The sequence below is a fragment of the Strongylocentrotus purpuratus genome, unplaced genomic scaffold (assembly GCF_000002235.5).
Source record: "Strongylocentrotus purpuratus isolate Spur 01 unplaced genomic scaffold, Spur_5.0 spur5_scaffold_9, whole genome shotgun sequence".
In the NCBI taxonomy this organism is placed as follows: domain Eukaryota; kingdom Metazoa; phylum Echinodermata; class Echinoidea; order Camarodonta; family Strongylocentrotidae; genus Strongylocentrotus; species Strongylocentrotus purpuratus.
In genome coordinates this window covers 23644867-23659284 of record NW_022145615.1, presented here as the reverse complement: position 1 = coordinate 23659284, position 14418 = coordinate 23644867, and the positions used below count along the sequence as shown (strand labels likewise).

At 37.5% G+C, this 14418-nt stretch overlaps 1 protein-coding gene across 4 annotated transcripts in view; it reads right to left on the bottom strand.

The window, feature by feature from the left end:
• LOC583248 (focadhesin) overlaps positions 1-13829 on the bottom strand; it is a 41793-nt gene extending 27964 nt beyond the window's left edge. Inside the window, exons 1-10 of one of the 4 annotated variants that reach the window (XM_030976623.1) lie at positions 13625-13829; positions 9393-9530; positions 7509-7789; positions 6707-6808; positions 5705-5933; positions 4670-4964; positions 3893-4020; positions 3656-3763; positions 1638-1898; positions 77-271 (exon numbers count right to left, since the gene is read on the bottom strand). In XM_030976623.1, coding sequence (XP_030832483.1) covers positions 77-271; positions 1638-1898; positions 3656-3763; positions 3893-4020; positions 4670-4964; positions 5705-5933; positions 6707-6808; positions 7509-7789; positions 9393-9530 — 1737 coding nt within the window. In that variant the 5' untranslated portion in view covers positions 13625-13829. Of the gene's footprint in view, positions 1-76; positions 272-1637; positions 1899-3405; positions 3522-3655; positions 3764-3784; positions 4021-4669; positions 4965-5704; positions 5934-6706; positions 6809-7508; positions 7790-9392; positions 9535-13624 lie in introns of those variants that run through there. The other 3 variants (XM_030976622.1, XM_030976621.1, XM_030976624.1) reach the window with 3 other exon arrangements.
• Positions 13830-14418: the final 589 nt, after the last annotated feature.

Below are 14418 nucleotides of genomic sequence, written 5' to 3'. Positions count from 1 at the left end.
GAGGAAGGGTCAGCATGGGAAGAAAGTCATTAAGCTCCCTGTAAGAAGGAAAATGATGACAATGACAGAACCCTACCTGTTTTTTCCAGAGGTCTGTAACTAGTTTGAGTGACATGGCATCCAGATTACTATTCAGGACAAGCTTAAAGACAGGACTAATGAGGTAGCGATGACCCACAAGCCTCGGCAGGGCTTTGATCAGGTATGTGCTCATTGCAGGCACTCTGATCTTTCTTAGGGTATACATGAAAAGAGGCACCATGCTGTAAGCCTGAGGGAAAAAAAAAGGATGATAAAAATATAAGAATACGCCCTTAAAACAAAAACACATATAATGCAAAGATAACATGTCCCTATGTTCTTCCAAAGAACTTTAAAAATGGTTCCCTTATGCCTCAGTCACACCTTTGCGTATATTGCTGCGTATTTATGGCAAGCCGTTTTAACATTTATTCCTCTTTCCTGATATCAAGAATTGAATTTCTGTTGTAAAGCAATGGTAATTCTTGATATCAAAAATTAAATTCTTGATATCAAGAAATAGGAATAAATGTTAAAACGGATTGCCATAAATACGCAAGCCAAATGCGCAAAGGTGTGACTGAGGCATTAGCCACAGCTCCAGGAGTCTTTACCAGGCACCAGCACAGACTGTATTTAAAGAAATAAATTAAATGATGTACCACTTACTAAACCTGGGTCAAGACTGGCAAATGTTGATTAATGCCTTACCATGGGAAATAGTGAGATGCAAGAGCTCCAACACACAACTTTGCTTGCATTCCCAGTCAAGAGCTAAAACCATTTGACTATGACAACTCTAAAATATAATTATTATTATCATTATCATTATCATTATCAGCAACATCATGATCATGATCATCATCATTATCATCATGTATCATCATTATTATTGTTATTATGGTATTAAATAGGCCTTCAGCATTGAGTTTCTGGGATCCACTACATTTTCTATATGATTGGCATGTGACCAGTCCTTAAAGAGTAGGTTGAGTTCTGGGAAGAGGTGAAAAATAATTGGTGAGCGCTATCATTGTCATTATGGAAGTATGGAAGAACATCAGATAAAACATGTTCCCTGAAAAGCAGGGCTCTTCAAATGCCTTCATATTCTAAATATGACGTATAACATCGTAAAAATTGGGACAGATTTTTATGCCACATGTTCATGTAGTCCCATATACATATTTATTTGTACAGTGCTTGTTAAACTTTACCAAGACTGTGTCAAATTTCTTATCATTTTTATATTTCCAGAACCTTGCAGTACACAATAATACGTATGTGCTAAGATGATCAATCTTTTCTGATCGATTACACACCGTTTCTTTCACAATGCAATCGCATGACCAGAACTCAACTTTATCTTTAAAAGTTGAATACAACAAAGTGACCCTATTTGTTAAAATACATGGTTGATACATGTTTGTGTCAGTATTACGTTGATTTGAGCAGCTTAATGGAACAGATGTAGACAGGAAGTTATGGAGAATTTGTGTCTCAAGGTCCATTTAATTGTCTCCCCAACCACCTCCAAGCTTTGGGACATAGAGAGATAGATGGATTACGTTCTAGGAATTGGTCTCCAGTTTAAATCAACTACATGTAACAATTACCTTTGCAGGAGCTACATTGCCAACGTCGACCAGCACATCAATACAGAGATGGGCCAGCTGGTGACCAAAAGAGAACAGGATGGCTACGGTTAACTGTATCGTCTCTTCCATGTCTGTATCGCCAATCCCAGCATGCACCTTGGCTTTCTGACAACAGAGCCAATTTTGGGCTGTGTTCACGTTGCTTAAGACGGTGACCGCCGTCTCTTGGAAAACAGACATTGTGTTGTGCCACGGGTGGACTCCATGAAAATGGACAATCTACAGAGGAAGAAAAAAAAGAGTTTTGTATCATGGTAAGTCCCAGGTACATTGCTTCGTGTATGCCAAGACCATTCTTATAATTGGTAAGGTTCATAAGTTGAGGTGAAGACAGAAGCTAGGCCAGAGCCAATGACATGAGGAATTGAATGGATACATGTAAAAACATGCAAGCATCAAGATGGGAGGCTTCTAAAGGTACATTCTCAAAAACCACCTGCCTTTAGGCCATGTATACACTCAACCTTAAATATGAAGTTGAGTTCTGGTCATGCAATTGCATTGTGAAAGAAACAGTGTGGAATCGACCAGAAAAGATTGATCATCTAGCATATAAGTATTGGTGTGTGTTGCAAGGTTCTGGAATCATTAAAATGATAAGAAATTTGGCCAAGTATTGGTAAATTTACAAACACTGTACACAGAAAGATGTATATGGGACTACACGAACACGTGGCGTTAAAATCCGTCCCGATTTTTACGATGTTACATGACATATTTAGAATATGAAGACATTTGAAGAGCCATGCTTTTCAGGGAACATGTCTTATCTGATGTTCTTCCACACTTGCATAATAACAAGAATAACGCTCACAAATAATGTTTCACCTCTTCCCAGAACTCAACCTTCTCTTTAACTTACAGAATGCCAATATCAATCTCATTGTTCTATACAAACGACAATAATTCTATAATTAAATGAAAACACACACAAAACTTTATCTACAAATTATTTTCATTCTCATTTCATGGCCAAATAGGTTTATTTTTTCTTCTTCTTCTGTTAACTCTGCCTCCTTCACTCCTGAAGATTCTTGCAGATGAATGGTGTACATGTGTCACAAATGGCATGAGGTACAGGGGGTCCTATTTTCATCTAGTTAAAGGTGTTATATCATTACAGTAATATACATAAAAGGCTAACACTTGGCCTTCCAGATATCAGTAGTCAGGGTGAAACTGTTGACTACTGTATTATCTCCTTCTCTTAGGCTAATACAGGAAGCACCCGGTCCACGGAGGCAATTGGTTAAAGGTGTAGACCAGTTCTGGTCATGCGATTGCAATGTGAAAGAAAGGTTGTGGAATCGATCAGAAAAGGTTGATCATCTAGCACACAAGTAATGATGTGAACTGCAAGGTTCTGGAATCATTAAATTATAAGAAATTTGGCCCAGTCTTGGTAAAGTTTCTATACTGTACACAGAAAGATGTATATGGGACTACACGACAGGTGGCATAAAAATCTGTCCCGATTTGTATGATGTTACATGCCATATTTAGAATATTAAGGCATTTGAAGAGCCATGCTTTTCAGGGAACATTTTTTTATCTGATGTTCTTCCACACTTGCATAATACAATGATAACGCTCACAAATTTTGTTTCACCTCTTCCCAGAGCTCAACCTTCTCTTTAATCAAGGTTTACATGTAACTAAGGTTTCTTTCAAGATTATAGGCTAAATATCACTCATTCTTTAGATGATCCCTTCTACCATAACTAACCTTATCAGGTACATCACCACTTCCTTCTACCAAGTTGGTTAGCGGTGATATCATGAAAGAGTTTGAGCGCCATCTCACGGTTCTCCTTTCTCACATAGACCTCCCTTCTACCATAACTTACCTGATCAGGCACATCATCACTTCCTTCTACCAAGGGAGACGGTTGGTTAGCAGTGATATCATGAAAGAATGTGAGCGCTATCTCACAGTTCTCCTTTCTCCCATAGACCTCCCTTCTACCATAACTTACCTTATCAGGTACATCACCACTTCCTTCTACCAAGGGAGACGGTCGGTTAGCCGTGATATCATGAAAGAGTTTGAGCCCCATCTCACGGTTCTCCTTTCTCACATAGACCTCCCTTCTATTATAACTTACCTTATCAGGAACATCACCACTTCCTTCTACCAAAGGAGTCAGTCGGATAGCGGTGATATCATGGAAGAGTTTGAGCGCCATCTCACAGTTTTCCTTTCTCACAGAGACCTCCAGAGACTTCAGCTCTATGGTGGAACGGCCCAGCAAGTGATCCAGGACCTGGATCAGGGACCATACCAGCAGCTTCTTGGTCCTGGACCGGGTGGGGCCGGCAGGGGATCCAAAGAACTTCAGGGCTGGATTAGGAGAGAAAAAATATTTAATTCTACAACAACTGAAAACATGGTACATTTGGTCAAGCCTGTATTACAAGTATACTGCAATTCATGCAAAACTTTAACTTGATTTGATTAACTTCAACTTCATTCAATATTATCTGCTACAACTTCAAACCCTTTTTCCTATGTATGATGTTCATCATCATCATCAATATTATACGTAGGGACCATGGGGTGATTTCAATTCAGTATGAATATGAAGTTATTATTTTACTCAGCATTTTAATTGGCTATGTTATCTTAATTCCATTCAGACTGCATCTGAGCATTATAATGTACTTAAGCAAGCAAAAAAAACGTCTAAAACTGAGAAGCAGTGTTAAGTCACATTAATCCAAAGTTATGCTCAATAAACAAGTCGCATTAAATGTGCTCTAGTATAACTGTCCTCAGCTTATGATGACTGCGTCTGAAAAGTCAATTCACCAAAAAAGCATTACTTTTTAGGCAATTTATGTTTAGGTGATTGAGGGTTTCAAAAACACTAAAATTCCAATTCAAGAGTAGTTCTCTAATCTAATAACTGAACTAAACAAATGCTGACTTTATATCCGAGTATTTCTAATCAGGTACATGTAAAGCAGAAGAAAAAAAGCTGATTACTCACCAAATTGCAGTATGAAATTCTGTTCTTGAATGGAGCCAATCAACAACAGGTTTGCTATCATCGCGATGATTGCAACATCCTGGAACTTCATATGCCCTGGATTCATCCCTGCCAGGAGGCGTAAGACCGGGGACATATCCATCCCTAGCTCCTCCAGTTGATGGCCCAGTGAGAGACAGTAATAGATCGACTGTCCCACCAGATTCACATCAATAGATGGAGCGTAACCGGAGATGATGTCCATGGTTACGGTTGCTAGGTGTGCCGCTTCGGTGACTGCATCGCATGTAGATGTCTGGAGATCACGACATAAAAACAAGGTTCTGTTTGACTATATTTATGTGGCATTTGCTTCTGGTTTCAAAATATATTGTGAAGACATTAGAGGTGGTGTCCACTTTGCAAAACTCTATGCAACGCTTTTGAGCAAAATATTGATGAATGTAAAAACTTTTTTTTAATAATTATTCAAAAGACGAACGCAAAATGCATATTTGTTGAAAATCATAATTATCACGCAAAAAGTAGAACCCCATCATTAGGATATGAAGCTGATAAATACATGTACTATCTCAATAAGACCAGACATCGTTTAACAATGTGAAATCTGAGATGCATAGCCCTACATGTTATCAGTGTCTGTGATATGGTGTAATATTGAAGCCCTAAAAGAATTGCGCTTCAAAATGATCAAGAAGGGCCTCAAAAAATTAAAATCTGTGAGTGACCTGTTTTACCATACCCGTTTTCCCCAATAGACTGTAATTTTATGAAAACCGTTAGTAAAACGCAAAATTTGATTTCGACTTCCAATCATAAATATCTTGATAATCAGACAGGCGATCGGCTTGTAAAAGAGTCATGAGGTTCCTGACTGACCTAAAGGTTTATAATTACCATTGCAGAATGAGCTAAATCCAGGATTTTGTTTCAGAATCTGAGACACAGTTACCAGATCCATTTAATGTAGCCTCGACTTTCATTCAGATATATGTCAAAAGAAGTTTTTAAAAAAACAGAAAGAAAAAGACTCACCGGCAGGCATGGCATGCATTCCAACAAAAACTTTACCACCTCGCCGAGGAACAGTGGCAATACTTCTTTAGCTTGAGGGCTACTCTGAGGTATCAATCTAGGCCGGCATGCTTGGGCAAGACTTTCTGCAAGTAGAACCCTAAGAGATCCCTGTTTAGGATCAATGAGAGGGTCCAGCAATGCATACTTGATAAACGACTTCAAGATGTGAAGGACTTCTGTTTGCAAGCTGAAAATCGGGGAGATTGAATAACAAGGAGGAACAAAAATTAAAGGGGGAGAAATGATATATTGAGTGGTAGGGTGTGTTATATATAATATTTTTTACACTTACCATATGATTATATTTGCAGAGGTTTCGTGGTCGAGTGGATACGTCACCGGACTGTCAATCACAAAGTCCATTGTTCGAGTCCCGCCGCGGCACTATTGTCCTTTGGCAAGACATTGATCTACATTTGCCACACTTAACCCAGGTGATGTAAGTGGGTACTTGGCAGGAATTAATTCCTTGAAATGCTAGAGCGCCGTAATGGCCACCTTGCTAAAGCCAGGGTAATAATCGGGGCAGCGCCAGGAGCGTCACAACGTGACAGACATGTGCACTATATAAGAAGCCATCATTATTATTATTATTATTTTCCCACAGCTCTGCACGCTTTCTGAAAATATAACTTGTTGGGGAAAATATAACTTCCTTCAATTGTCTAAGAATAAAAATAATTTTACACACCGTATATGTCAATATCTGTATTAGCTGTATAATACCAGATACTCTGAAGGTTAAATTGTCTTTTACCATATAAAACTCCTACGTAAATATGAAACACAAATGACAACACAAAACATGTGATTAAAATTAGGAGTTCCATAAAATGATGGCATTTATGACTACATTGTACCAACGTAGATAGATTTAACTTTTGAGCTGCTTTAATATCTAACCACTTCCGTCACAGTAGAGTTATGTTGTGATCTCGTTTGGAGTGAGGTTACACTTACCGATCGTTGTCTTGAGAGAGCAAAGAGGAGACGGTTTCCAGAATAGAGGACCAGCAATCTGGTCTACTCTTGTACATGGATATGAAAGGATGCGGACGAGTCCTGTTGATGAATGGGATAAATGTCACAAAACATGATAGGTCGCCACTTTCACTAACGCATTGCTGCCAGCTACCGTTGGAGACATGTACAGACATGTGTTTCTTCACCAATGTCTTTTTTGCGGAAAATAAAAGATGAGAGTGAAAAAGCGGAAAAAGAAAAATAAAGCGAAAATTTTCCACCAAAAGCGGAACGGTTGGGAGGTCTGCATACATGACCCAAGTTTGGCAGGAATCCATCTATCGATTCTTGAGATAATGCAATCACGAGAACATACAGACGGAGAGACGAACGGACGAAAAAACCTAGAGGCATAAAAAGCAGGCTATTCAAGTAGCAGGGTCCCTAGGAGTTCATGAAAAACAAATTCCCATATTTTTCCTGATTATTTTCCTGGAGTTTCAAGATTCTTGGTTCATAATTTCTACCTATTTCCAGTTTTCATCACCTCTCAAGTGATTTTGAAACATCCTCTCCTAATGGACGCAATATAAGTATGCATATGCGTACCCTAAATAACACTGAGTGGGGAGGGGGGGGGGGGGTGCCGGGCTTCACTCCAATTTCAAAATATTGCGGTTCTCATGCATAACATGCAAATTGTTTATGTCCACGTTTTATGTCCTCATTTTATCAAATATGGGGGACTTAATTACAAAGTGTTTAATTTCCATGCAAACATCTTCTCATGAGACCTCACCTCATGTAGAAATAGCAGCGATTTTCTGGCACAACCTCATCCCCACTACCCATCACTCCAAACAGAGACTTCTTCACCAACATAAGGAGCAGTTTACCCACTGCATCCACGCATGGCTTCACGGTCCTGGCCGTGGGTACGAGGTTGATAAACTCCTGAAGGATGTAGTCCTGCTGTAGGACGCCATCTTCCCAGAGTTCGATCAGGGCATGGGAGCACAGGGAGCTCTGGCGAGGTGAACCATCCCTGCACTTCGACCACAGCAGCTCTAATTTTTCGATCTACAAACAGAAATACAAATAGGTAGGGATGGTGATAAGTGATATCTGTACTGGGATGCTGGTGCTTTGGACTCTTATCATTTACTTTCCTTAATGTGAACTATTTCCTACAAATACATAAAGCCCAAAACTATACTACTCCTGCAGGGATGGACTAGGAGTCTAGGACTGAAAAAAGGTCCATGAATTTTCCAGTAACCGGCCGAATGAAAGAATAACTTGAGTTACTTTTTTTATTTTTTATTTTTTGTTTGTTTTAAGAAAAGGGTATATACATGTAATTATGCATGCGCCATTCTCAAGTACCTTCTTTTTTGATTTGTATGAACTGCCTTTTTGTATTAATGTATTATCTTTGTTCCATTAGAATGTTGATGCTTATTGATGCTCATGTTTCTAACAATAAGTCTGTCTAATTTTCCTTCAGCTATATTAAATTTTGTTATACACATTAATACCTCTATACAATACAAGTAACAATGTACAGGTAATTGAGATTTAAAAGCAAATATATTTTCTTGACATTTAGGAGTGTATGACAAGAAATGGCAATAAAATCTAAATAACATACACAAATAAAAAGAAAAAGTATTTTCACAAAACTATGATGGAAAATTCATAATATACTACTAGTACCCAAAATATTTAAAACATGAGCGTATATAAGAATAAGATGGGTTTAATTTCAATGTAATATACAGCTTGTAGAAAGTGAAAGATCAATATTTCTAACACATAGGTTTTGAAAGTAAAATGAATCTCCTTGAGTCCTTGTGATGTTGCACATGTAAGTATTTTAACAACCAAATTGATTTCCAAATCTGACTATGAATCATCACCCTTAAAGGTATATGACCCATTTGCAGGCCAAAAAAAGTGAAAAGGTTAAATTCCAACAGCATTTGAAAGATAATACTAATTAAGACCTTCCTTCAAAACAAATGGGACTTGAAAATGTCTTTTTGTGGAAAAATAACGACCATTAGTTGTTGAATCGAATTGTTAGTTAGAGGGCTTAAGTTGTTAAACTAAATATTCTGATTTTCAGACCCTCGTACTGAATGGTCGTACATTTTGTGCTGCGCAAAGATTCAATCAATTTAATTTTGGCCATCTCAAAACTGGGTTATTGACGTAGACAAGTGCTCATGAACCCTCAACAGCTCATTTTATGTATGTCAGTCAGTCACTCAATAGTGTCTGACAGCGAGGTCTAGAAAAGAAATGAGTTTTCTTTCATAATTTCAATACTAGGATACTGCTAACGTTTGAATTTAACAGATAGGACATACGTGACATATTCACAATTCCTGCAAATTTCTACAGAATTTGATGTTGGCTGCAAAAGGGATACACTACCTTTAAAGAATGAAAGAATTCATGGTAAAATCCCATAGGAGATGTTCCAGGTACCTACATGTAGTACAGCGTACACTTTTTAATTAAACCCAGATTTTAGCCATGCTGCCCTGAACTTCAGCTGATTTGAGTGAAGCTGCCTTAAGACACTGAAAACATTGAATGAGTTAGCTTCTACCACATACCACTTCACTACATCTGGGTTGAGAGTGGAAAATCTACATTAATCATTTGTAAAACTCACTTTACGAGTTGCAGCAGAAATAGGTTCATCACCGATCAGGTGTGCTCTCCTTTCTTTGATAGACTGACAGATTCTCTTCACCGTCTGACACTGAATTCCTATCGCGTCAAAGTTCAACTTCTGCGTTAACTCCTCCATCTAACAAAGAAGACAAAAATAAAAGAAATGTCATACCTTGTTGTAGGATTTTAAAAGGTCAGAAATGGTCTAAAATCTAAATACTATACAATAGTGGAAATTTGATAATCAGACATAATGATGACAATGTTAGGTGATTGTCTTTAAGTTATAAGTGTAAATATATGCAGAAAACAATGCTCTTCTAAACATTAATACTTGTGCAGAGATAACAGGAATATCTTTGTAACTCTGTACATGTGAGAGTAATACTTGTTACGCCTTTCTTAAATACTTCTTTTATTTTCTAATCCCTCGCAGTAAAATGCATGGCCTTGAATTTTGAAAGTCTCAGTCTAACTTTACTAAAGTGACTGTAGTCCATAAAAACCTTGTATCTTATGATGCTTCTATTCTAGCGGTATTTTTTTCCACTTAGTGTTCTTCCTCTTTTCTTTAAGTTTCACCTTTATTCCAAAAAGAACTTCATGTCTTAGTTTCCTATTTATCAGCTGGGTGGACTAGTTTGATATATATATCTGAACAAGCCTACACTACAGTTTGGGAAGAGAATACAGATATTTAAAGAGGAAACAGATATATTTTCATGATTTAAGCGTGCTCTCTCTCTCTCTTTCTCTCTCCCTGCCTGCCTCGCTCTCTCTCTCTTTCTCTGGTAGTCTCGACTCGTTCCAGCCAAGTTGGTCACATCAATCATGGACCCATTACGGATGGACATTCGTTTAGTTAACAAATTCATTGTGATTGTCTCCGTCAATGTCGTCTCAATAACATTCCGTACAATTTCTTCACTTTGATCTCATGAGGGTCACCGCCAATAAGCCGGGACAGAATCAAGATAGTGATTTTACACATGTCAATCTACATGCGCAGAAGATAATAAATCGCTTAAATCATAGATTGTTGTTCCGTGTACTGTATTTTATTTTTAAAAACATGTTGATATTACCAGATAGATTAGAGGTTATATTGGGATTGGTTGTGATTTAAAATCTTGTTTCCCCCAATTTCCTCATAATATTCCAAAGTTACAACGCACAGGGCTTAAAAAGATCATGACCTTCTAAGGTCATGGGTGTGTGCGAAAGTGTGCGAATCAGTAATAATTAAGGGTACATTATATATCACCAAAATCGTCTGCTTTTAAAGATAAAGACCAGTTATGGTCATGCGATTGCATTGTGAAAGAAACGTTGTGGAATCGATCAGAAAAGGTTGATCATCTAGCATATAAGTATTGGTGTGTACAGTTCTGGAATCATCAAAATGATAAGAAATTTGGCCCAGTCTGCGTAAAGTTACAAGCACTGTACACAGAAAGAGGTATATGGGACTACGCACACGTGCGCGACATGTGCGTTTATCTCTCACAGTCCAATAGATAAACAAATTTACCAAATATATCAATTAGATAGGTTTCCGTGCAAAAATTTTATCATCATGTATTAGTCAAAACATATTCTTTCAGGCGCTAGTGTAGTTCCGTATCCATTTTTTTAAGCAGTTTAATATCCATTCTTAGCAAAGGAATTTTAGCCCAATTTTTAAAGGTGAAATTCAAAGAAAATCACAAATATGTCAACTAATGTATCACTAGAAACTGGTAAGCTAACAGACGGCCATCGGACAAGTTATAGGTCAACTACATATCGGGTGATTTATAAAAATACAAATACAACCACCTCCATAGCAGCTGGGATATACGAGAGAATCGCCGGAAAAATAACGATGTTTTAATGACGTCACTATATGGACCAACACTGCCCAAGCAGAGGACATCCCATAGAGAATGAACATAATTGCAAAAATATTATTTTGTAAATTATAATGAGTTTAGTGTATATAAATGTAATGGCATGTCAAACCATTCAAAAGGGGATATGACCCAATTCTGATAACTAAAATCGTTTGCGTGTAAATACACAGGATATGGGTTAATTAACAATCAAAGAAACCAGACTTTCAAATTGAAAACCCCCGGAAAGATATTAAAGACGCCATTTGTTCCCTCTTGAAACGCCGAACATACCCCGGTGTGTGCAGCTGAATATACAATGGCGTCTTATTTTGTTTACAAGTGACAGATATTCCTTTATTTTTGTATCGCTGCATTTGTCATCAAAATAAAACCATGCGCGGGGTTTAGAGTGAGGCTATAGATTATACATTTAGCCTGACGGTAGTGAAGTAAGAGAAAGAACTCAAGAGAAGATGAAAACACAGGCACTGAAAATGTGTGAGATGTCATGGGGCATCGTCTGCTTGTGCAAGTCATGTCTATACTGTGATCTCACACATCTCAGCAGCGTTCGGAGAGCTCTTCAAGTGCTATGCTGGGGCTGTATTTAAGCGTTTTGTAATTTATAATAATCATTACTTCGAATGTTCCCAAGCATTGAATTTTGATAACCTTGTCGAATCAAAGTTTTAAACTTTGCAATAATGAAAATAAAGATAGTTTTTAAAATCAATGAATATCTACTTTAACTAATTTTAATCATAATCATATATTGCATTTTCCATCTGAATTTGGATCACATCCGACATCGGGAAACCTTCGTTTAGGGCTTCGATGTCGAAGTCGTCGCTCAGTACCGTCTCTACGCTGTATGGTTTATGGTATTGCGCATACGAGAAGTCTGCATAATTTTGGACTGATAGCTTCAGTTTAAGTAGACAGAAATAACCGTCTGATTTGGGTCATTTCTTTAATAAAACTGACATTTGTTGACATTCCCCAATACAGACGGTAACCCAGAGATCTCGTACCGTGGGGGTAGCTAGAGCCAGCGATGAACATCTTTTCGTTCACGACATTTTCTCCACCGATTTTCTTTATTTAAATCTAATTTTCTGATTTCTAAATCAGATGTAAATTAGGTTGGTATGTCATTTGTCCTAATTACAGTTATCAAAATTTGATAACTTAATATTAAATGCATAATTTACGGACTTACTTATATGAATTATCCAATTTGTATCTCAGAACTTTGAAACAGTACGTTCATACACTCGAACATAGAGCTATATGACCCGGCGGCCGATATATTTCCAGGTCAACCTACCAAAACATAGCCAATGGCCAATCAGAGCACTCGTTTCTTGGGAGTTCTTTGGTCAAGCCCGGCTGACTCGTTCGTAGCTACGGTAGCTATTGGACGTTCAAAAAGAAAAAATGAATATTCATCCACTAAAACCAAGAACTAAAATTAGTAAAAAAATTGGGCTAAAATTCATTTACTAAGATTGGATATTAAACTGCTAAAAACTTAACTACACTAGATCTAGCGCCTTCTTTCACATGATTGGTAATAAATTTAAAAGCTTCCATTTCATTTTTTGAAATCCAATAGGGGCCTACTGGTCTTTACCTTAGTTTAAACTTTGCTGCTTTAAATATTGGGAATGTTTTAATTTAAGACACACTCTTAGACAGTTAACACTCACACTCACAGAGCACACCATCCAAAAAAAAAACCAAGAAAGAGAGGGAAACTGCTCCTTAGTTAATGACCGAAAATGCTTAGAGTCTACGTCTACGACGCAGTCGTTATTGTTAAAAACAGCTGAATGTTCTCATTAAGATGCACATAACCAGAAGGCGGTGTCTCTCAGTCATAGAATCAAAGAAAAAATCACGTCGAATGTCCATCCGTAATACTGTCCATGCATCAATCAATCTGACTAACAACAACAACCCAACAAAAAAAATCCGATAAGCAAAACGATACACATTTCTTAACGAATGGGACATGAGCACAGTCAATGATTATCACTCGCAGCTTAAATTAGTAGAATCTATCCACTGTGTTCTTATTGTCTACAAATATTGGCAAAATGTCTGGCGCTAGTGTAGCAAGGTATCCAAAATATAGCCTACTAAAACAGACCTCAAATTTTAGACCCCAAATTTCGTGTTTATCATTATCTCTAGGATTAGGGTTAGGGTTAGGGTTAGGGTTAGGGTTCTAGGGTTAGGGTTAGGGTTAGGGTTAGGGTTAGGGTAATGATGACCACAAAATTTGGGGTCTGTTTTAGTAGGCTATATTTTGGATACCTTGCTACACTAGCGCCAAATGTCTAGTCTACATTACCCTTCCTGATAAGAATCTTCGTGATTCAAAAGGTCGTTATAGATCTAGGTCTACTGTTTCTCTTCTTCTTCTTCTTCTTGATTTGTTTTTGCTTGGCAATCAGTCACAGTTGACTATTTCGCTCCTTGAATCTGGCGACCACATAAGTTCAACTGGTAAAAAATGGTCTATAGAATTATTTACAAAAAAACTTCTTTTTTTTGCGACCAATTACGGTGTCATCAAAAGGGTAAAACAGAAAGAAAAAAAAATATCGCTCATTCTCTTTAGATGCTTCTCGCTTTAGAAAATTATTATATTTGTCTTCTAGTTCAAAATAATATTACCAATGTAATGATTAATGTCAATTACCTGAGCAAGATGTCTGGACTTACTGTTTAACTCTATATCGGCTCTGTATTCCGAAAATGTTCGGTTTTTCCGAACAATAGCGTCATATCCCATTAAAATAGCATTCCAAAATAAGATGCCCAAATGTCAGGACGCCTAAATCTTTGGCCGACATTTTTTATTCTTAGCTGATTACATATTCTAAAAAAGGGCATTTCAACCTTTTTGGTGGTATATACGTCACTTGCCGGAGCAAGATGTCTGGACCTTACTGTTTAACTTTAATACGGCGGCTCTGTATTCTGAAAATGTTCGGTTTTTCCGAATAATATTATAGCGTCATATCCCGTTAAAATAGCATTAAAAAACAAGATGCCCAAATGTCAGGACGCCTAAATCTTTGGCCGACATTTTTTATTCTTAGCTGATTACATATTCTAAAAGAGGGCATTTCAAACTTTTTG